Consider the following 25094-nt stretch of genomic DNA (forward strand, 5'->3'; position numbering starts at 1 on the left):
TTGTGCACAAAGCTACAGGACTTGTCCCAACCATAACCTCTACCAACAACAGTACTATTGCTGATACCATGGAAGTACAATGTGGAGTACAGTCAGGATGCTTGCTTTGCTGCTGAATAATTTCCCTGATATTAACAGATGTTTTTTTTTTTTTTTTTCAAATGTACCATCATCCTGTCTGAGAGGTAGATGGCACTGTAGTTAAAGGAATTCTTTCATTTTGTGTGATAAGAATGAACGCATTAATACCAAAATGAACTGCTGCTGTTTGAGGAAGAAAAATATCACTTTTTTTCCTCTACAGTTTTTAATTTGAGATTATTTAGAACTTCAGATGAAATGATGTAGTGATGTGTATTATCTGTACTGTTTCTTAAGAAATAAATAAATAGTTGATTTTGAATCAGATGTGAATAAGTGTGTATATGGAGCTGGAAAATGTTCCAAAAAGTGTACAGCTCTATAACGTATGACTGCTTTAGCAGGTTTTGCTAGCACTTCTTACAAATACTGAAGATCTGTCCCTATGGAATTATTTTTTCTGATGGAAGTTTAACTGCCAAGTACCCTGTGAAAATTAGAGGTGAAATATTGCCTGGATATCCAGTTTTGGAACATTTTCTGTTGTTTTAAAAAATAATAGATATACGAATGATGTCTTTGTCCTAGGTTCACTTCCACGGTACACTTCTCTGTGTGGCCATGGTTAAAGCAGCTTGGCTTAGTACCTTAGTATGGTATATAATGCATGTAGTGTCATCCGTGCAAGCTGGATGCTGGAAACTGGTGTGCTCGAAACTGTAGTTCTAGTAAATTCCAAAATGGGATAGTGTGTTGTATGCTATGTTAGGCAGACTCTGGCTATGTACAGGTGCCTTAATTCTAGTGCATCACTTTTCTGTATCAGGAGCACCTGTGAAAAATGTTGGAAACTCTGTTCCGTGTGGTTAGATATGCTTGCACAATGCAAAAAATTACTCTTGTGTATATTTCAGTAACAAGCATTTCTGTAAACATATGAAAAGAAGCTTTTATTATTGTTATTATTATTATTATTTTATTTCTTTTTAATTATGGATGTCCTTGTTACCAGTCTGTAGAAGCTGCCTAGTGAAATATTTGGAAGAAAACAACACCTGTCCGACTTGTAGAATTGTTATACATCAGAGCCACCCATTGCAGTATATTGGGTAGGTATGAAAGCAAAAATGCAACTAATTGCACTCTAGACTGTTTTAACCTCTTTAATACAGCACAGCTTTTTCCTAAATTTTCTTAATTGCTGATCAGAATGCTACGCATTTAAAAGGAAGGTTGAACATGATTATGTGAGGAGATAACAGGATCAAACTTTGCTATGAATTTGCAATTTCTTAACATCTGTTAGTATTTTTAAATCTTAATATGCAAAGTATGCACTTTACTGTTTAAATTTTGAGAAGTTCTAATGACTCATTAAAGTTACATAAATGAAACATTTGTAGAAATTATTCTTTTACTAAATCATCAAAACCGTAAGTCCCTGTCGAATCGTGCTTTGAAGGATGAAGTGAGTACCGATAGGCAGGAAGGAACAAGTAACACTCAAGACAGCAGTTTTGTCTACTGTAAAGCTACAGGAATATACCAGTGCCTTGATTCAGAAGATTGTTTTCCATGTCAAAAAGAGACAGGAAGCAGAGCATCAAATTGAGAACAGCTAGAAAGGAATTCAGCAGTTGGCTTTTAGTCATTGAATGCACTTCAAAGGAAGTATCTTCCCTGCAATAATTATAAAATACTGCCCCTTCAAGATTAAAACAGTCTTTGCTTTGCCTAATTTTGATTTACTAGTTTATTTATGGTAGTCAAGAGTTTCACAATACATGTTAGAATATAGACTTGAATGCCTGTTCATCCCCCGGTCTGGGGAACACATAAACCAAACATTATCTATTTAACAAATCTGAATGATGTTAAATTCTCACCTTTGATCACATAGTAATGGCAGATTTACTCATTTACATTGAAATATTTTTGGAGATATTCCTGTAAATCTATATGTGACAGTTGAAAATTGGGTTGCTATTGCTTGACATGAATTTTAGAATTAATGATATTTTGGTTCTTCATGTAGTGCTATTTCAAGAGGTTTCTAATCATACATAATAGTCTTTGAATTGTCGCCATTTCTGTAATTGTTCTCTGGTCTCCACTGGTGTGAAGTGCACAAGTCAGGTGATGAGAAACCTGAGAATACCTGTTATTTAACCTGCAAACATGTTATTTAAGTCAGATTCAGGATTTTGTACTCCAGGCTCTACTGAAGGAATGACCTTGCAGCAGCTGAGACATATTTAGTTTCTGTTTCTGACTTTATCTATGGATTGGTGTTGTGGTTTAACCTGGCCAGCAGCTAAACACCACACAGCAATTTGCTCACCCTCCCCCAGTCCCTCTCTTGGGGTGGGGGAGAGAAACAGGAAAGTGAAGCCTGTGAGTTGAGATTAAGACAGTTTATTAAGACAGGAAAATAATAATAACAATAATGACGATAACAATGATGATGATAATAGTACTGCTACTAATAATGTGTATGAAACAAGTGATGCACAATGCAATTGCTCACCACCCGCTGACCGATGCCCAGCCTAACCCTGAGCAGCCTGGCCCTCCCACCCCGGCTAGCCACCCCTATATCAGCATGACCCCATACGGTACGGAATACCCCTTTGGCCAGTTTGAGTCAGCTGTCCTGGGTCTGTCCCCTCCCAGCTCCTGCTGCACCCCCAGCCTGCCCGCTGGCAGGACAGAGTGAGAAGCTGAAATGTCCTTGGCTTGGTGTAAGCACTGCTCTGCAACAATTAAAACATCAACATGTTATCAGCACTCTTCTCATCCTAAGCCAAAACACAGAACCCTACCAGCTACTAGGAAGAAAATCAACTCTGTCCTAATTGACACCAGGACATCTATCCACCCCTTATTCCATACCATTTATGTCATGCTCAGGTTACACTCTTTCCAATACATTCTAATTAATCACCATTCTCATCTATGGTATATAGCAATCATGGTAGTGATGACATACAGTATTGTAGAATAATTAATGTGATAGAATTCAACTCATGGGCTATTCTCACCCAGTATTAAATCCCTTTGAGGTACACACCGGGCCTCCCCATTCTTTTGCATTACCCACCAAGTGTATCCAGGTCCCTGAGCAAAAGCAATCCCATGAATGGGTTTGCCTTTTCCTGAGGCAGGAGTAGCCCAGACTGTTTTACCCAGCATATTTCTTACATGCACTACAGGAACTTTATCCCCATCTACAGTACGTAACAGGTTTGATTGGGCAGGTCCAGCTCGGTTGGCAGATCCCCTAGTATTGACTAACCAGGTGGCCTTTGCCAAATGCGTATCCCAGTTTTTGAACGTCCCAGCGCCCATTGCTTTCAAGGTAGTCTTTAACAGGCCATTGTATCGTTCAACTTTCCCGGAGGCTGGTGCATGATAGGGGATGTGATACACCCATTCAATACCATGCTCTTTGGCCCAAGTGTCTATAAGGTTGTTTCGGAAGTGAGTCCCATTGTCTGATTCTATTCTTTCTGGGGTGCCATGTCACCATAGGACTTGCTTTTCAAGGCCCAGGATAGTGTTCCGGGCGGTGGCATGAGGCACAGGGTATGTTTCCAGCCATCCGGTGGTTGCTTCCACCATTGTAAGTACGTGGCGCTTGCCATTGCGAGTTTGAGGGAGTGTGATGTAATCAATCTGCCAGGCCTCTCCATATTTATATTTCAGCCATCGTCCTCCATACCAGAGAGGCTTTGACCGTTTGGCTTGCTTGATTGCAGCACATGTTTCACAGTCATGAATAACCTGTGCTACAGCGTCCATGGTCAGGTCCACCCCTCGATCACGAGCCCATCTGTATGTTGCATCTCTACCTTGATGGCCTGAGGTGTCATGGGCCCATCGGGCTATAAATAATTCACCTTTATGCTGCCAATCCAGGTCCACCTGAGCTACTTCAATCTTAGCAGCCTGATCCACCTGCTGGTTGTTCTGATGTTCTTCAGTAGCCCGATTCTTGGGCACATGAGCATCTACGTGACGTACTTTCACAGCCAGGTTCTCTACCCGAGCAGCAATATCTTGCCACAATGCAGCAGCACAGATGGGTTTGCCCCTACGCTGCCAGTTGTTTTGCTTCCATTGCTGTAACCATCCCCACAGGGCATTTGCTACCATCCATGAATCGGTGTAGAGATAGAGAACTGGCCATTTTTCTCGTTCAGCAATGTCTAAAGCCAGCTGAATGGCCTTCACTTCTGCAAACTGACTCGATTCCCCTTCTCCCTCAGCAGCGTCTGCAACTCGTGGTGTAGGACTCCATACAGCAGCCTTCCATCTCCGATGCTTCTCCACATTACGATAGGACCCATGAGTAAACAGGGCATGTTCTCATTTTCTGGTAACTTGTACAGTGGGGCTTCTTCAGCACGGACCACCTCCTACTCTGATGATATCCCAAAGTATTTGCCTTCTGACCAGTCCATAATCACTTCCAATATTCCTGGGCGACTGGGGTTTCCTATTTGAGCCCACTGAGTAATCAGTGCAACCCACTTGCTCCATGTAGCATCAGTTGCATGATGTGTAGAGGGGACCCTTCCTTTGAACATCCAGCCTAGTACTGGCAGTCAGGGTGCCAGAAGGAGCTGTGCTTCAGTACCAACCATTTCTGAAGCAGGTTGAACTCCTTCATATGCTGCCAATATCTCCTTTTCAGTTGGAGTATAGCGGGCCTCAGATCCTCTGTATCCCCGGCTCCAAAACCCCAGGGGCCGACCTCGAGTTTCCCCAGGTTCTTTCTGCCAGAGGCTCCAGGTGGGGCCGTTCTCCCCGGCTGCAGTGTAGAGCACATTCTTTACATCTGGTCCTGTTCGAACTGGCCCAAGGGCTACTGCATGGACTATTTCCTGCTTGATTTGTTCAAAGGCTTGTCGTTGCTCAGGGCCCCATTCAAACTCATTCTTCTTACGGGTTACTTGGTAGAGCGGGTGTACAATCAGACTGTAATTTGGGATGTGCATTCTCCAAAACCCCACGACCCCTAGGAAGATTTGTGTTTCTTTTTTGCTACTTGGTGGAGACATAGCTTTTATTTTGCTGATCACATCCATTGGGATTTGATGGCGTCCATCTTGCCATTTTATTCCTAAAAACTGGATCTCTCGTGCAGGTCCTTTGACTTTATTTTGTTTTATGGCAAAACCGGCCTTCAGAAGGATTTGGACTATTTTCTTCCCTTTCTCGAAAACTTCCTCTGCTGTGTCACCCCACACAATAATGTCATCGATGTACTGCAGGTGTTCAGGAGCTTCCCCCTGCTCCAGCGCAGACTGGATCAGCCCATGGCAAATGGTAGGGCTGTGTTTCCACCCCTGGGGCAGCCGATTCCAAGTATATTGGACTCCCCTCCAAGTGAAGGCAAATTGTGGCCTGCACTCTGCTGCTAGAGGGATGGAGAAAAATGCATTAGCGATATCAATTGTGGCGTACCACTTGGCTGCCTTCGATTCAAGTTCGTACTGAAGTTCCAGCATGTCCGGCACTGCAGCACTCAGTGGTGGCGTCACTTCGTTCAGGCCACGATAGTCCACTGTTAGTCTCCACTCGCCACTAGACTTTCGCACTGGCCATATGGGACTATTGAAAGGTGAATGAGTCTTGCTGATCACTCCTTGGCTCTCCAGTTGACGAATTAGCTTATGGATGGGAGTCAGGGAGTCTCGGTTTCTAGTTTCTAGTCAGGGAGTCTCGGGAATCTAGTGCGATATTGCCACCGGTGCACAGTTGTGGTAGCAATTGGCACTTGCTGTTCTTTGACCCTCAGCAACCCCACAACAGAGGGGTCCTCTGAGAGACCAGGCAAGGTAGATAATTGTTTAATGCCCTCTGTCTCTAAGGCAGCTATACCAAAAGCCCACCGGAACCCTTTTGGGTCCTTGCAATATCCTTTTCTAAGATAGTCTATGCCAAGGATACATGGAGCATCCGGGCCAGTCACAATGCGGTGCTTTTCCCACTCATTCCCAGTCAGACTCACTTCAGCCTCCAATACAGTCAACTGCTGAGATCCCCCTGTCACTCCACAAATACAGATGGGCTCTGGCCCTTTATAGCTTGATGGCATTACAGTACATTGTGCACCGGTGTCTACTAAAGCCTTATACTTCTGTGCGTCTGACGTGCCAGGCCATTGAATCCACACAGTCCAATAAACTCGATTGTCCCTTTCCTCCCACTGGCTGGAGGCAGGGCCTTCCTAATCCTGGTCGGAATCTTCTTCGTTTCTGTGTTTGAAGGACTGTCTGCTGGAAGTTGGAGCAGCAAACTTTTCAGAGAATCCCTTTTTCCCGATTGTTTTCTTTTGCAACTCGTGTACCCGTGCCTCTAGGGTCGTGGTAGATTTTCCATCCCATTTTCTCATGTCCTCTCCATGGTCTTGTAAGTAAAACCACAGGGTGGCACGGGGTGAGTACCCACCATATCATCTTCTTTGTGTGGATGAACGCCTACCCTGACAGCTGAGACACTGCTCTGTACAGGTACGGAGGAGAATAATCTCTCTTCAAGTTGGTGAAACTTTTCAGAAAGTTTCTCCCAAGTGTTCTCTTTTGGTTGGTGGACACTGGTTTGTTCAGGTGGGGAGGAAAATAGATTCTCTTTTTGTTGGTGGAACACTTCAGAAAGTTTCTTCACAGCTGAGACGCAGGCCTGTAAGGAAGAGGAGAGACTTTCTTCGTACTGCTGAAGTTGTTTAGCCACTTCATCCACTGTGGGTTCCTCATCCTCTTTCCAGGCCATTATTGCCAATGAGCTGGCATATGATGATGGTGCACTCCGTACAAACTTCCGCCACATGGGTTGCGTACACCTGACTTCATCTGGATCTTTGGATGTTTGTCTGAGGTCTGGATCCTCATAAATCACTTCCCATACAGCTAATTCCCTCAGGTACTGGATTCCCTTCTCCATAGTGGTCCACTTGCCTGGTAGACATACAAGTTCTTCCTTGAAGGGATACCTTTCCCTCACAGCTGAGAGGAGACGCCTCCGGAGGCTGTGAGATTGTGCTCCATCTGCAATTGCTTTGTCAATGCCTGTGTCTCTAGCAAGGGATCCCAGCCGCCTGGCTTCCCTGCCGTCTAACTCCACACAATTGGCTTCAGTGTCCCAGCGCTGGAGCAGCCAGGTGACAAGCTGCTCACCTATACAGCGACCAAAATCTTTTTGCACATCTCATAGCTCACACTCATTTAGGTTTCAGGTAGTTACTGTTGATTTTTCGGCATCCTCATCTTCCTCCTCCTGAATCCCTGATGGCCCAGCATCGTAGTCTCTATACCTAGCAGACCTAGCAGAAGACTCTGGGTTCTAAATGACCCGAATTTTTTCACGTTGTCTTGTAGAGGGGCAGCTTGCACTGCTACAGCTTGTTTCTCTGACCCAGCCACAGGAGCTGGAGCAGCTGCAGGGTCCACCGTAGGGGTCGGAGTGGCCATTGGGCCTGTCACAGGACTTGGAGTGGCCGCAGGGTATGTCACTAACTTGATAGCAGTATCAATTGCAGCTTGATAGGCGTGGGCCGGACCCCAGCATGCTACAGTGATCTGTGTCACTTTGGAACTGCCAGAGTCATGACACCCTTTTTTCAAGCGTTCTACCATTTTTTTAGGATTTTGCAGTTGTTCAGGGGTGAATTTCCAAAACACTGGAGGTGCCCACTGCTCGAAAAACCAGCCCATATCCTCCCACACTCCCTGCCACTCACAACTATCCTGCCTCAGCACAGATCTCTGGATGAGATTCCTAAGTAGTTGTTTAGTCTTAAACAAAACCTGAAGCACATTCAGGAGACATAACAACAAGAACATGCTGGTCTGAGTATCCCAAGGATATTCGAAATCATGGAGAACTATCATAACAAGCTTGGAGGATAAGAGGGTGGTGAAGGAGAAGGGGAGAGTGAACAAGTAGGAAAAAATATCTTCCCCTTTCCCCTCTAAAGATTGGGTCCCTGACAAAAAAAGGGCAATAGGTGTAATTGTTAATAATTTCTGAGATCTGGTTTCCAAAGTATAGAGTCGATGACAGTGCTGAGTACAAATACCAGCTTAGAGTCATGACCAGAAATTTCATCGTATCATAAGCCACCGTTACACCGCACAGTACCATAATGATCTTAAACCAGGGCCCGGAGAGGATAAACAGCATGACTGGGAGCACATACAGAAGGTAACGTGTTATAAAACTCAATTTAGAAAACAGGCACAGCAGATTTGAGATTAAAGGAATAAACATTGTGACTAGCAACTATTAAGCAGGTCTAATACTAATTTTAGTTTAACAAGCTCTGGTCAGATCTGTCGTTCCCTCAAACCTTCGTGCCCCATGTTGGGTGCCAATAAATGTCCTGGTTTCAGTTAGGACAGAGTTAGTTTTCCCCCTAGTAGCTGGTAGGGTGCTATGTTTTGGCTTAGGATGAGAAGAGTGCTGATAACATGTTGATGTTTTAATTGTTGCAGAGCAGTGCTTACACCAAGCCAAGGACATTTCAGCTTCTCACTCTGTCCTGCCAATGGGCAGGCTGGGGGTGCAGCAGGAGCTGGGAGGGGACAGACCCAGGACAGCTGACCCAAACTGGCCAAAGGGGTATTCCGTACCGTATGGGGTCATGCTGAGCAATATATAGGGGTGGCTAGCCCGGGGAGGGGGCCGGACTGTTCGGAGCTAGACTGGGCATCGGTCAGCGGGTGGTGAGCAATTGCATGGTGCATCACTTGTTTGTACACATTATTATTAGTACTATTATCATCATTATTGTTATTATTGTTATTATTATTATTGTTATTATTATTATTATTTTCCTGTCTTAATAAACTGTCTTAATCTCAACTCACAGGCTTCACTTTCCTGTTTCTCTCCCCCATCCCAAGAGAGGGAGTGGGGGAGCGTGAGCAAATGGCTGTGTGGTGTTTAGCTGCCGGTTGGGTTAAACCACAGCAATTGGAATTTAGGATAATATTATATTTCTTTTAGACAGTAACTTACTGTAGAATAATCTAGAAATTGCAGGCAAACTGTAGATAAAGTTTGGTTTAAAACAGAGCTTTGTTTTTGTGATCTGGGAATTACAGTTTAGAAACTTAAATAGTCCTGCTGCCCTTCCAGTTCTGCCACGTGTGGGTTCATTATGCTTCTTTCGTTTGGGGCACATCACCTTATATGGGCTTCTGAGCTACATAATGTTGCTCATAAATAAAATGTTGGCTTAAGAGCAAACTCAAATTTCTTTATGTTCTTGGGTGTTGTTTTTTTGTGTGTGTTTGCTGCTTTTTTTTTTTAATATATATATATATATTTGCTGTAACAGGGAAAAGTCCTGTAGAGATAACTAAATAACTAAGGAATGTGAGAGATTAATCTGTAGAGATGATAAACACACTAGCTTCTGTTCTTTCACAGTAACAAGGTTTTTACCTCAGAGTTGTCAAGGAATTTTGAGATTATTAGTGACAACATGAGCCTTGTTGCAGGAGGAGAAGAACCACTTCTTCCCCTAATTTCCTTTTTCTTTTTTTCTTAGTCTATATTTTATCCTAATTCCTCTCTAGGTACTGTCCTCTCTATTTTGATATAAATATCAGCTTTAGAAATTAAACAAATTTAGAGCTTTTAGATCAATTTAGTACTGGAACTTGTGTAACAGGTATCTTTTGAATCAATGCTTTGAATGTTTTGATTCTTTTTTTTTCCTTTTTTTTCCTTGATAGTCATGACAGAACAATGCAAGATATTGTTTACAAACTTGTGCCAGGCCTCCAAGAAGGTAAGTTGTGGTATGATCTTTTCTTACATGTAGTCTTGCACATAATTCTTTACTCCTTTAACAGTTTAAAAAAACAACACACACATTTTCAAGTGATGAAAATACAGAAGGGGGGTGAGAGAGAATTTGAGGAAAAATACAGCAAAGAACTGTATTATTTCATTTGTTCTATCTCTAGTGATAGACTTAGGTTCATATCTTTACAAGCAGTAATTTTTTTGAGGGGGGAAAAAGGGCAAGATGGGATATTTCACCAAAAAGTAGTATTAACAGAATAGTAGTTCAGCTTTTACATGTTTGTATGCTGCAGCTTTCATTTGTTCTTTTTAAATTGTGTGCTTAGACCTGTTGTGCCAGCTTTCCAGAATATTTAGAGGTAGCATGTAATGCAGAAGAGCTTTTAGATTCATGGAAGTTTTCCTCTACTGTGAAAGTCCTTTCTTAGCTGGTAACTTTCAATTTGCACTTTCATAGTCCTCTTTGAGACTGGATCTGTACAACTAAACAAGTACTTTCTAGTAACTGTTCTGTATTTTGTTGTTGTTGTTGATGTTGCATGTGATTTTCATTTAAATAGAATATCTTAATCTATGTAAGCTGAAAAGAATAAATTTCTTAGATGTCGATAAGCAAGCTTAAATAGATTTTATAAAATCAATTCTATCATAGTGAAATCAGAACTATAAACAAAAATTCAAAAACAGTGGTTTGGCTGAAATACTGTGGGAGGGATTCAGAATAAGGCATAGTATTTAAAATCATCTCATTTCAATAGAAATGTTATAATCGTAGCTGTGTGGATGACTTTGTAGTATTCTAACTCTGAAAGATAAGATTGGGCACGACTTGATGCATTAACAAAGATGTGGAATTAAGTGGTGACAATACCACTCCTTGATGGCAAGCCTGTTCAACTTACAAAAGAAGGGATTTGAAATAATTTCATAAATGTTGCATTAGAACTTTATTACAGGATTTAATATTTCAATTTTTAACAGCGGAAATGAAGAAACAAAGGGAGTTTTATCACAAACTTGGCATGGAAGTTCCAGGGGATATCAAAGGGGAGACATGTTCTGCAAAACAGCATCTAGATTCCCATCGGAATGGTAAACAGTCTTTTATTTATTACATCTTAGGTGGGGGACTGCTCATAATTGTCAAGCAGATAGGTCAGAAGTGTGTGTCTCAGTTTATAACAATCAGAATTGTTTCATAGTGGTGTACAATAGGCATGCAGGATTTTTTTGTCCCTTATTTGTTCACATAATCTTTCTTTTTAGCATAAACACTCTTGGTGAAGGAAATCTCGGTAGTAGTGCCCACAAGGGGACTCTGTGAAACCACTCAGCTTCTGCACTGCTAGGAGTTCAGCTGAAGCTGTGCTGTATGCTAGTTCCTATCTTTCATGTGTGGGGTTGCCAGCAGCCAGTGCCAAAGCAAGTTAGCACTACTGCGAAGTTTATTCTGTATAGAAGTCCTGAACCCTGCTCTTTGAATCATATTGTCATTGAAAGGTGCTTCTGTTGAGTGATATCCTACATATCTGCTTTCTTATCTAAGGTGAAACTAAAACAGATGAAAATTCAAACAAAGAAACTTCTGAGGAAAAACAGGAAGAGGATAATGACTACCACCGAAGTGATGAACAGGTGGGATCACAGGGCATGTTTTTATTTTTATCTGGTATTTTACTGCTTTACTGCTTCGAGTTATCAAAAAAAGCACTGACTTTTAAGCTATTTTTTCTGTTATCTGCTTTAAAAAAATGCATTGTTGCAAGATGCTTTTGTGTAACCCTAAGTTAATCCTTGGGTTTTGGCAGGAATGGAGAATATTTTAAAGATGCTTTCATAAAATGTGATATTCCTGTCTTTTTTGAGTTTCAAACTATTTATTGGCTTTTGGCTTAACATAGATTTAGGTTATTTGGGTCCTGTTCTGAATGGATGTATCCAAAGGTTATTCTGGGACATTGAACTGAATGTATATCAATAGTTACAAATAAAAGCTCATGCACTTTCACTTAATACTTATTTCTTTTTAAATCTCCCATATTTTAGACAGTGTTAGCACTATATCATAAAAATAGTATGAAAGCCAGAATATCCACCATTAATTTTTAAATACAGCACATGTTTGAAAGTGAAATGTCCTGCTGGGATAAACACTCCTTTCCTTTTATGTTCTCCTATTATGTATGTCTAGATTAAATTTAACCTGGATTAATTTTGTTTTGAATTATAAAGCATGAGTACTTTCAAAGGGATTGTTCCTAGTTCTAGACCCTCTTATTGCATAAAGGGAATCATCACAAAGAGTTTAGACAAAGTAACATATAGCTGGATGAGAAAAGAAGTGAAATTGAAACATAGAAACTGAAGAGACTTTTTTTTTTGCAGCTAATCTTTAGAAATTTAAGTCTGTTAGATCCATTATACGTATTCTTTTTTTAAACATTATAATCACTTTTCAACATGCATTCCTTTTTTTTTTTTTTTTTTTTTAACTGGGTTTAGCAGTCGCATTAAAAGCAAGGCGTTACAGTAGAAGACATTATTAATAATTGGCAATAGTTCTCTTATTTCATACTGTATTGTGATGTACAGTCCTTGCCAACTAGAGGTGGTTTGGGAGTTTGAACTGTAGCATCCTTTTTTCAACATAAAAGTTCTTCCTAGAACTTTTTTCTTTGAGATCCCTTTTTGGTTGGAGCAGTATTTATCACTAAACTGATGAAATTTTAGAAAATGTGTTCATCAATTGGACTGTATGCATTTCAGTTTAAGGAATATTAGTACTCCAATTTTTCACCTTGTTGCATTAATATAAACTGCATATGGAATAGATAATGAGAACTGCAGAAAATTGATCGACCCTGACTGCTTTCTTTTTACTGAAGGTAAGCATCTGCTTGGAATGCAATAGCAGCAAATTGCGTGGATTGAAACGAAAATGGATTCGCTGTTCAGCACAAGCAACAGTCCTGCATCTAAAGAAGTTCATTGCCAAAAAACTTAATCTTTCTTCTTTTAATGAGGTAATATTTTAATTTCTAAAAATGATTTTGCAGATAAAAGTCCTATGGAAAGTGTGGGGTCATTCTTTTGCAAAGCAATGTCAGATTTTATTTTCAGAAAATAAACACATTCACCATTTCTTAAATTATATGTTATGTAGCCATTTTCCTGTCCTTTGTAAGCTAAGGAAATTAATGTAAACAATTACATTATTTTTCTTCAAATTAATTTTTTCTTTCCACTTTCAATTTACAATTTATAGTCTTTTTTCCCTTAAGTTTTCCTTCTTCCTCTTTCAGCTTGTAATGTTACAATTGAATGTAGCTATTATTTTTTCTTGGGCTTATACAGCACATGTATGTTTTTGTTTTTTTAACCTACTGGATGGCTAACCTCCACCACAACTGCTCTCTCACTCTCTCCTCAAAGGAAAAGGGGGAGAAAATATGATGGAAAAGGCTCAGGGGTGGAGATAAGGACGAGGAGATCACTTAACAGGTTATCATCACAGGCAAAACAGAATCAACATAGGGAGACTAATATAATTCATTACGTATTACTAACAGAATACGACAATAAGTACTAAATGAAAACTAGAAACACCTTCTCCCCATCCACCCTCTTCTGCATTCTCTCTCTGAGGGGCACAGAGGAACAGGGAATGGGGGTTATGGTCAGTCTACAGCGCTTCTTCTCTGCCGCTCCTTCTCGGTCACTCTCGTCCCCTGTGCTGTGGGGTCCCACCCACAGGATGCAGTCCTTGATGAACTGATCCGGTTTGGGCTTCCCACAGGTGGCAGCTCTTCCAGAACTGCTCCAGATATGGGTCCGTACCACGGGGTCCATCCGTCCATCCCCCAGGAGCAAACTGCTCCAGCACGGGTGGGCAGCAGCTCCTGCCAGGTCACCTGCTCCTGCGTGGGCTCCTCTCCACGGGCTGCAGCTCCGGCCCGGGGCCTGCTCCTGCGGGGGCTCTCCATGGGCCGCAGCCTCCTCCAGGCCACATCCACCTGCTCCACCGGGGGCTCCTCCACCCATGGGGGGGCTGCAGCGTGGAGATCTGCTCCATGTGGGACCCATGGGCTGCAGGGGGACAGCCTGCTCCACCAGGGGCCTCTCCCTGCACAGCCCGCAGGGGAACTGCTGCTGCCTGCCTGCAGCACCTCCTGCCCTCCTGCTGCACTCAGCTGGGGGTCTGCAGGGCTATTCTTCCTACACTTTTTTTCCTCTATGCTGTCAGTGAAGTTCATGCTGAAGTCTTGCTGCCTATCACAAGCAGTGTTATGATATACCTACTTTACCTTTCCTTTGCAGACAGTACTTGGAATCATGGGAAGAACTTATGGTGAAAGGTACAGAAAGAAAGACAACTTTTCACAGTTCTCCCATTTCATATTCTAAATTACACTTAAGGCAAACGTAGGAAAGCAGTCTCTATTTACTACTTTTTTGAGTCTTGTTCACAGTGTCTTTGCATCTCAAGCATCTGCTTTCTAGTCCAAAGTGTCAACATCTTTGTTCTCAAACCTCAAGATCTGGTTTTCATCTCTGTCATTCTTCCTTCCTAGCTTCTCTGTACTTCAAAGTACTCTGTCTTTTGGTTGGAGTACATCCCCAAACTCAGCTAAACTTCTTGAAACAAAACTGTAACATCTGGTGCCTCGACCTCTTCTGTTGACTTCTGGCTGTAGACCAACAGCAGCATATGTACCATCATTGATCAAAAGTGTTTTCTTTTTCTTTAAATGAGACTTTTTTTTTTGCAGGTGCATCTTTGTTTTTGTGTTCAAAACCTCTGTTCCATTCCACCAGTCTAATTTAGTAACTTACTATCCTTCCTACCAACTTCAAAGAGTACCTTTTTATTCTTTAGCTATCCCTCCCACTTTCTTAAAGGGTACATAAATTGTGGTGCAATCACTTTACCAGTGTCAAGTAATGGGTTCATGGTAGAAGGCTTTAAGCTTGTGGGAACTTGACTGCTTGCAGTAGACTATTCAAGGTTTGAGTTATTGCTAGTTAGCTAAGTGATGTCAATGGATAGAAAGTATGTTCAGATTTTTCTGGGTTGTGTGGTAGAGTGTAGTTAATATATGCAACCTAGGTAGAACTTAAAATTTTCATGCATATTTCGTGCTTTACTTCATGTTCAGCTATTGCTGTTGAGTTGGTTATTAGTTATATTGTTGTCCTTTGAAAAAGGGCTGTGTCTGTGCCCAGTGAATTGGAGCTGATAAGCACACCGAGTCAAGGTCTGCTGATCAACCTTTATTTCAAATCTGACGGAGTTGGGGGCCAGGCAATAATTCACAAAGCAAGCACACCCAGAGTTGAGTGCCAGGCCTTTTATACAATTTAAAAGGTATGGATAGAGTCACTCATTGGTTGCTTTTGGTTCCATAACTTGCTCAGTAATGTGTGTGGTTGAGTTCTGTGCCAGCTTTTTAACCTAAGGCTGGTTGCTCATTATCATGTCAGATTGCCACCCAGGGGTGTGTGTTTTATTATGGTAATGAAGCATAGGTTACCTAGAACATTCCTGACTCTTCTTTTGTGCTTACATTAGTACATACTTATGATTATACAGTTATGAGTCTTTGTCCTTGCGTTGTTTCAAAGTAACTTTTTGTGCTGGGCTGACTACAATATGATCTCATGTTTTTATGTTTATATCCTTACTGTTTCTAGTGTCAAGACCTTTCAATGCTGAGGCGGACAAGTAAAAGCAACTTATTTTAACAACTTATTATAAACAACTGAGGATCTGCAAAAGTAAAAAAAAAAAAAAAAAAGACAAACAAAAAAACTACCAACAAAAAAATGTAAATATAGTGTATGAGAGAGCGGCAGACAGTTTTTAAAAAATACAACCTTGTTGCAGAAAGTCACCTGTCTGGAGTTCATGTAATTTTTTTTCATAATGTGGTAAATAATAAAGCTCTCCTTGGACTTGTGGATTCTGTCTTCATCATTTAATCAGCCTTTCTCAAAAGCATATAAAGCTTTTAGGAGACGGCATTAGTGCTGCTTGGGAAGCTAAATCAAATAACTAAGTCCAGCTCGTGCAAGATATTTGAGATAGGTACATTCTTGCTTCTCTTTATATTGAGAAAAGACAGTTCCCTTACACAGTTTTTGTTTGCAGAAAAATTGCAAGATGGATGGTTCCACTGTCTTTGGAGAAAAAATTAATGTCTAATGTTTGTAGTATTGCCAGAAATGTTTTGTGTCATGTACGGTGTCCTAACAAATTAACTGTCTTCTTTCTTTTGCCAGCTGGACATATTATGCAATGAAGAGATTCTTGGCAAGGACCACACACTCAAGTTTGTAGTTGTTACTAGATGGAGATTTAAGGTATGACACAGTGGTTCCAAGTAAATCATGGAGTGGCTAGATAAAAAAAGTTATAAAATGTGTCATTTGGAACTGTACTGCAGTAACTATAAACTCAATAAAAAGATCCTTCAATAGATACAGAATACAACATTCTTAAACAGTAATTATTAATTTTGTTTCAAAGAAAATGAAGCCAAAAGGAATTAAATGTACATTGCAAGGAGAAAGGGTATATTCTGTCAACCGTCAAATTGTGATCAACTTAGGGAGAGGAAGTTGAAGGCACAAGAAAGTATTATTTTTAGCTAAATCAGGTAAAAACTGGTTTTCCTCTGTGTAAGTGGGAAAATAGATAGTGATGCAGGCAAGGCAGAAATTTTCAACACAGTTCTCTTCTCTAGCTCAAGAAGGCTGATGTACTTCTCAAGGAGAGGGAGTAATTGCAGTGCTTGTCTGCATTAGTTAAGGAGAATTCCAGCAGTATTTAGTAGGCATAAACATGGCTTGTTAAGTGAGTACATCTTTGACTTGCTGATTGTGGTTTCTCTTAACAACCCCCTCGCAGCTGAATAATAAAGTGGAACATTTATTATGAGTGTAAGTTATCACAATAATGGCAGCTCAAGTGAAACAAGTATAAGAATGAATTGCAAGGGTGAGCACTTAGGAGTCGAGGTACACCTCCAGAATCAGTGTATGTGTATTTGAAGCTATTTGAATGAGGAGTTGGTATTCATAATGGACAAACAACAACACATAAACCTGTAGTGTACACTGAGATAGGTCCTAGGAACTTTGGATGCATATCTGGAAGAGGTGCAAGTGAGAGTATAGAATTGTTTTTCTGTCTTTGTGCAGAAAAACAATTGACTTGCATATGCAGAAGAGAAGTCAGTGGTCAGTCTTTGAAACATGGAGAGGTCACAATTAGAATCCTACTAGAATCCCTTCCTGAATGACCAGGAAGGGTCTGGATAATGCAATAACAGCTCAATTACAATGCTGTTGTTATTTGAGATAGTGAAGACAGATTGGTTAGAAAGGATTGAAGCAAACCTTTACAGTTCTCGGTGACTGGAGATTAATAAGCAACTTAAGTTCAGTGTAAGTAAATGTAAAAGAATACATGTTGGGGATAACAGTGGGCTCAACTTCATATATAAAATGATGGATTGTAAGCTGGCTGAATTTTCAAGGCTTTGAAACCAGATGAAAGAAGAAAAAAAGCAAATGCTAGGAATTTTATGGAAAAATGAAGAATTGAGAGCACTAATTTGTATGCATCTGTAGAAGTCTTGTATTTAACTTTATTATGTAAATCTGTGGAATTTTGAGTCACGTGGAAAAGGCAACCATAAATTGCCATCTCCAGTGAAAGAGGCAGAGGGCATAAAATGAAAACTCACAGGTGGGAGCTACAGAACAAACAAATGGAAGCAATTCTTTACAGGATACACAGCTCCTTGATGCAGGATGTTATGAATGTTGTAAGTTTACCTATACTTAAAAATGCAATGGATACGTTCACAGAAGAAGAATTGAGTAAGACCTGTTAAGTATGAAGTGCCACGTGCTTTTACACTATTACAGTTAATAAGTACTGCGTGCTTTTGCACAGAACAGCTATTAAGATAGTTTGTTTAAGCTTTGTTTTATAAAAACATCTACTGAAAAGTTTAATTTTGTACTTTTGTGTACTGAAATTTACTTTTGCAACTTTATGTACTGAAAAGTTTAATTTTGGTTTTGTTTCTTAACTTAGCTTATATTTCTGTCTTGCAGAAAGCACCTCTACTGCTACATTACAGACCCAAAATGGACTTGCTGTAAGAGAACTTTATTGTCCTTCTGGACAGAGTTTTTTGCAGAGACTATCATCTGGCACCTTCTTAGTGCATCACTAATCACATGACACAAACCAGCCGAATAATTTTGGAAGACTGTAGTGCTTTCATAGCGGACTGTCCTTCTGAATATTTCTCCTAGGGATGTGTTACCTAGATTTCTGGACAGAAAATATTTATACTTATTTTGTACGAAAGAAATTGCAACTCAACAAGACACTACCAGCACTAAGTTTACAGATACTGAAAACACTTCACAGTTCCATGTAGCTCAGCCTGATTCATCTCTTACAGTTACACAGAAATAAGTTAGAATGTTGTGGGGTGGTTTTAAAATGTTGCTTTTGACACCAAGTTGCATTTAGTTACTTCTCACATTCTGAATATTTAAAAACTATATTTTTGCAAAGTGTTCTTGTGTTATATAGTATGCCTGATTGCATTGGCTTTAATCAAGTTGTTCTGTAGATCGTTGAAAATAACTAATGATATAGTGACTGGTGATATTTATTATGCTGCATTGAAAACTTCTGAAAATCTGGGAAACCAATGAGTTTGTTAATTTTGCCCAATTGTTGCTTTCCCCCACTTTCTGTTTTGGTAAAGTCTTGATGCCCCTTTTGCATGTTGATTTGGTAAGATTAATAACAGTCACTGCAGTTGATTTCTAATGTGCCCTGATATTTTGCCATGGCATCACATCATGACAAGTACTCAGAAGTGCTAGATTTGTGAATTTTAACAAATATATATAAATACATATTTCTTATTTAGCTATGGCTTGCAGAAATCAGTTTTTACTTTAGAGAGAATTTGTTGTCACTGACTGTTGAAACCCTGGCTCTTGAACAATATTGGGTGATATTGCACAATTTTTAGTGATTAAAAGTTACTTAGGTAATTAAGAGCAGCTTTATATTTTATGAACAGCTTTATATTTCCTTCACCTGTTTTCTTATGAAACCATACCTTTTTCTTCAGGACAATTACTAGATGTTATGGGGGTCAGACAAGATTATTTTTGCACCTTCTGGCCTTAACTCGTAATTTTACTTGCATCAGCCGTAGTGGATGCAAGGTGACATATATGCTGTGTGTGTGTGTACATATCTATACACATATAAACCTACATGTATGTTATGGAACGCACCCTCAATAGCACTTAGCAGAGTTCACTGCACTGTTTGTAAGGCTTTTTGTAATTGTCAGCTTTTTAAAAACAGTAGTTGAAACTGATTTCTGCAAGATGTGTACTGTATAGCATGTATAGTACAGATGTGAGAGCATTTGTGTGCCAGGGTGTAAGTTACTTAGAACTCCCAATATACAGTTTGCATCTGGAAATAGCTAACCTTCTAACTTTCAGAAGCATTTTCCAGTCAGCTGAAAATGCTAGCTGCTATACCTATTATTTTATTTTATTTTTTGATAAACTGCCTTTGGATAAGAAAGTAAGCCTGCTTGTAGCTGCCCTGCTTTCTCTATCTGTGCTCCTTCCCCTCTTCTGCAACAAAGTATTACTTTTTACCGATAACAGGAAGCTGATATCACAAGAGCTTTATTAAGTATTTTCAGTCATCTTCCTCTTGAGTTTTCAAAGCACCACATTCCTCAGCATATCTCCTGCATTTTCATTCTTTGGAGTCTTCAGCTCTCCTTTCTTAGATCTGCTGCTGCAGAAGGGATGTTCCATTTTTTGTTTATCTTTGAAAACAGGATTTTTCATTTTTATGTATAGTCACAGATGTGAATGGAAAGGAAATCAAAAGTTATGCAAGCAGAAAAAGAAAGGAAGCCTACCAAAAGATGGAGATGGGACCCAAATGAAGGCTAAAAAGAGCTGCTGTCCCTGCAAACGAGGCACAAAGTAGCTAGATCTGAACGTCTGGTCCACATCCAGGCCTTGTGTGTGGGTGTGTGCATGCACACAGAGCGATGGAATTGGAATGTGGCTCTGGTTTTGTCTTACTGTTTCCATACTCATATATGTATTTCAGCTTTCACCTGTGTTTAACATTTATTGAATTGGTAGAACAAATGAGATCCTGAGTCTACCTTTTAATGAAAACACTGAATGCAGGTGGTGTGAATGCATATGCAAACTGGCATACTGGGCCTTTCTGGAGCTGTTCATGTGGTTGTTACTGTCCTAGCGTAAATGAGGGACTGGCTCTAGCCAGTGAAGCACTGAGAATACTAACACGACTATAAACTGCCACCTTCTGTACACCCTGAATGTACAGATACTGGCTGTACCTGACGTAGACATAGAATTAAATCCCCTAGACAGCATCCTGGTTGAGATAGTTTTTGTGTGTTTATATGTGTGCACAAACGTGCACACACACACACACACACACGTGCATGAGATCTGTCTACCTCAGAATGAGTGTACTGCAGAAATATTTTGTACACCCAGACATTGATGCAGTGCTGTTAAAAGTATGTTAGGATTTTAGCACTTTCCACTGTGTAGTTGTACAACTGAGGACTCAGTAGCAAACAAGCAAATTCATAAGCCTTTCCAATCTATCGTTTTCTGTAAAAAACAAACAAAAAAATAAATCTGTAGTGCAGAACATATATTTGGAAGTTGTTAGCCCTCTTTAGAATCACTTGAATTTATTATGGTGCTATCAATATGTTGAAAACTCTGTTGATACCTATATAGACAGGTAAATTCAAGACAGTATTAATATCTATAAATGTTTGGGAGTTTTTTTCCTCAGAATTGTGTGCAACTGCTTTTGCAATGTGTTTAGTCTGATAAAACCTCATCAGTGAAAAGAAAAGAAAAAGAAAGAAACCCCTGTTATTTTTCTAAATCATATGTCATAGTGTCTTTGGTATAGTAACTCTTTCCCTCAGGAGGGGTGTGATTGTGTCTGGACCATATATTTATTTACTCTAGCCTTACTAAAAGACTACAATGCAATTGAATTGAACTGAGAGGGAGGCCTCCTTTGGGTCAGAGCTCTGTTTCACTTCTGTGAAGCTTAGGAGACAGTTAATTTATATCAAGATTATATTGGGTAAAATGACCCTGATTCTGTTCAAAGTTGAACTGAAAGTTGGACTCAGCATAGATATCTCTGTCCTAGCGAGATCCTGTTCAGTTTATTTTGGATTTGTTTGAAGATGGCATTACTGTGAAGTAGTTTTCACAATTGCTTATGCTGGTAAATAATTACAGTAAAGAAGTATCTTGTTACATTATCCTCAGCAGCAATGAGACTGATGAATCACCCAGGGTCAGAGTCTCATTAAATATAGTTTCATTAAAAACAGAGAATTCAGATAGAATATATAATATTGAATTTAAATAAGATTTGGGGTTTTAAAAATTAACTTTATAAAATTATTTATTCTATTTTAAACCTTCTGTCTTATTTTACCATCCAAGTATTTTTGGTTTCAATGGTCCAACTTTATTTACGGGCATATAAGATGAAATTGTAAGATGTTTTTACAAGCTTCTTCCTTTTACATTGAGTTTAAGTAGCTTTTATTTGTATGTTTTTGTTTTATATGGATAAAGAGCATTACTTATGTTTTTGTGCAATAGGTTTGAAACATGCATTTATTAGGCATATGTTTAAATTGTAAATGTAGCATCTACTTACCGTTAAACTTAAAAAGGACTGTAGATGGCATTTTTGATTTGTTCAAAGGGGGTTTTATTTGGGGCTGTTACTTGGGGATGTTGGTTTTGATTATTCTTTATTTTAAGAGTGGAGTGTGGGATATAAATTTGTGTAAGTACAAGAACTATCTGTCAGCAATATTCTGAAATAAATGATCTTGCAAGAAACCTTAATGTGAATTGTGGAAGCAATCGGCAAGACTTGCAGCCTATCTGAAAATGTTTTGTGCCATTGTTATGTCTGGTATCTTTGTATACCATCAAACCTGGGAATATTTATTTTTATTGGTTGTGCAATAGTGTTTACAACACTATCACCTCTGGGGATATGGGACCATAAAAAATATCAGACTACAACTATGATGGTGCTATTTTTTCCAATAGGCTATGAGCCTTTGAAAGCTTATCTGGCTCTATTGTCTTCATAACAGCATTAATAGTCCTAGGGGATTCATTTAATTATATTTTTTTTCTACAGGATGGTAAAAGTAACCATACAATGAGCCAATTTTACAACATTATGCATCTTACCATTGAGATAAATGTAATAGGAAAAAGCCAACCAGTCTGTACATCAGCAGATGAATCTTAGTAAGTTATATTCTCAACAACATTTAATATACATTTTGTACAGAAGGCTGGGCTGTACAGAAGAATCTAGTTTCTCTCTTTCCTCAGGTAATCACTTCGGTTTGGATGTTTCACTGGAGATGCTAATACAACCTACAATTCAGTTCCTTTGTGTAAAATTGATAATAGGACAAAAAATTGTCTTATACACTAGAATCTCTGCATAAGATATAATTAACTGTAACTGAGAGGTTTTGACATCTGTTGCTGAAGTTAAAGGCTGTAGAGAGAACAACATTAAGGAACATGGGAACAATACTTCAGTCTCTGCTTTCATCTAAACTTGCAATCAGTACAAACTCTTTCTATGAACTTGCTTTAACTTGCTTTTTGCGGCAAGCTAACGATGTTTTACCATTGAGTTACAATTTATTTGTATACAAACTAAAGCTCCAGTCTTGCTATTTGATCTGTGTTTGATCCATCCATAGGGCTTCTAGGAAATCTTTCATTTAGGGTATTTTTCAAGGTCACAACGACGCACCCAGATGAGAGTGGTAGGGTAGGAACTAAGTGTCCTGTGAGCACTGCCGTTGGTAACTTTGCAAATAACCTGGATGGTTCCACAGCAACACCCGGGCTCATTCATGCGAAGTGAGGTGTAGCTGAAGGATGGAGTCCTGATTTTTAAAGGCTGGGCTGATGTTTGTTTGACTTTTTGTTTGTTTGTTTTTCCCCAATTTTTATTTGAAAATCAAAGCATTGGTTTACTGGAATCATGAATTCAAGTTCAGTCATCCAAACAAAAGGAGAGTTTCTTTCCTTCTGCAACAAGATTATTTCACAGTTAAGGGACAATAAGCCAGTGCAACCACTAAGCCTTTATCCTCATATATGGCATAATAAAGATATTGAAACTGTCACAGTGTAAAACCATATTTTTGGCTTAGCTTCATTTGAAAGTTTACAATTTTTTATGCTTTGTGTTGCTGTGTATTTTTGTACTATTGGTGGCTAGTTTTGTCTGAATAAGCCTTTTTGGATTATTGCTTAATGTTTTGATTTTATGATAGTGAAGCTTGTATCCAGTGTTTTGCCAATTAATATTATATGCTTGTTAATAAAAGCAGAGAAACTAACTGAAATCCTGTCAGGCTGGAAGTTCTTGTCCCATTTTTTTTTTTCTCAAGAACATAAGGACCTAGTCAGCATAACATAATAGCACTGAACAAACCCAGTGTGACTGAAACAACATTACATGGTTGTCATCAGTATGTCTATAACCCATCTTACTCAAATAAAACACTAGCAATGCCTGAAGCATTGCCCCACTGCCCAGGTGGAGATATGCATGTGACAAGTGAATGGCGTGCAGTTGCTGGCTAGGAAATGGAATGGCTTCAGCTGCATGGAATTAAAACATAGTTGCCCTTTTATATTAATTTATCTGTGGGTAGAATTGTACTTGCTGGAACTATGTGTTGCTTTCAGTCCCACTTTTACCTGGTCATGCTGATGCACAGGGGTAGATTGCACCACTCTGGACCACAAATCTGTGCTTTAACATGTCAAATTGCAGAGCATAACCATGCATGTTCTGATTTTATTTGGGGGACTGAGACACCTTTTTTTTTCCCCCTTTGTTTATTTTATTTTTATCTGAACTGCTAAGAAAAAAGGGCTCTTGCTTATTGGAACATTTAATGAATTTGTTTTGCCTTTCAAAAATTAGTGTCTTCTGGTATTTGGCTAGCATTAGTGCTTGCTCACTTGTTAAAATTGAGAACTTGTCTTTTTCTTCAAGATCCTTGAGAATGGTTTTAAATCCCGAACACCAGAGGTGTACGGGGATTTTTAGCTGAAATTAATTGAAATACCTAGTACAGATACTACAGTAAACTCAAAAACACATGCTACAGTAATTGATTTCCTTGCATTATTTATATGCAGTAATATAAATTTATAGCTTGTATATAGCTTGTGTTCTCTACATACTCAGAGAACTGGAAGGACTTTTTTTTCTTTTTTTTTTTTTTTCCTCCTCCTTTTTCTGCTACTGGCTTCTTAGGAATTGCCAAATTGCCAACAGCTGTGTGCTGGTTTGAAGTTAGAGGGTCTTACACACAGCTCTTACTTGAACTGACAGTACCAATATATAATTGTCCTGCGGAAATCAAGCATTTGTCACTGATTAGCTTAATTTAAATATCAGCATGAGACACTTACCGTAGAAGGGTCCCTTTGCCTATATGTAGTCACATTAAAGTAATAAATACTAGCGCTAATTCTTCCTGAGCAAGCACTATTTCTTTTAAATCTGTGCTCTCATCATTGGTAGTTTTACTTTGTACTGTCGGTTGCTCTCATCTGCCACTGAACCATGATGGTCCTGGTTCAGACTGCTTCTTCCCTTCTTGTATTTTCAGCAAAAAAATCCAGGAGTGCAGAGCTGATGTGCTAGAACAGAGGGCTTCTACTTCATGCCAGTGTGATTGCAGATTTGTTGACTTGTGTAAATGCTATAGTAGTTAGGAGAAGAAAACCTCTGCCATCTCTTACACAAGCAGAAGTTCATAGTGACATAACACCATGCAAGTTGTGCTGTCTTTAATTGGCATATATGTCATGGAGAAATTACTCAGGTATGCAGGGGGATTGATTTCATATGTATACCTCACTTAAGGAATGGTTAAAGCACTGCTGTCAGCATCTGTTGTGAATGTGACTTTTGAAATACTTGTTGCAAAAATTGTTTTGGAAGTCGATGTTTCGTATTGTACCATGTAAAATATACT

The 25094-nt window shown here is 39.4% G+C and overlaps 1 protein-coding gene across 3 annotated transcripts in view; it reads left to right on the plus strand.

Moving 5' to 3' along the window:
• PCGF3 (polycomb group ring finger 3) overlaps positions 1-22923 on the plus strand; it is a 57418-nt gene extending 34495 nt beyond the window's left edge. For 2 of the 3 annotated variants that reach the window (XM_084304632.1, XM_084304631.1), the window contains 7 exons: positions 1094-1190; positions 9828-9883; positions 10882-10992; positions 11447-11535; positions 12786-12923; positions 16180-16260; positions 18025-22923. In XM_084304632.1, coding sequence (XP_084160758.1) covers positions 1094-1190; positions 9828-9883; positions 10882-10992; positions 11447-11535; positions 12786-12923; positions 16180-16260; positions 18025-18072 — 620 coding nt within the window. In that variant the 3' untranslated portion in view covers positions 18073-22923. The remainder of the gene's footprint in view (positions 1-1093; positions 1191-9827; positions 9884-10881; positions 10993-11446; positions 11536-12785; positions 12924-16179; positions 16261-18024) is intronic. The other variant, XM_084304633.1, reaches the window with a different exon arrangement.
• Positions 22924-25094: the final 2171 nt, after the last annotated feature.

This window comes from Netta rufina, assembly GCF_964035555.1.
Source record: "Netta rufina genome assembly, chromosome: Z".
NCBI classification, from domain to species: domain Eukaryota; kingdom Metazoa; phylum Chordata; class Aves; order Anseriformes; family Anatidae; genus Netta; species Netta rufina.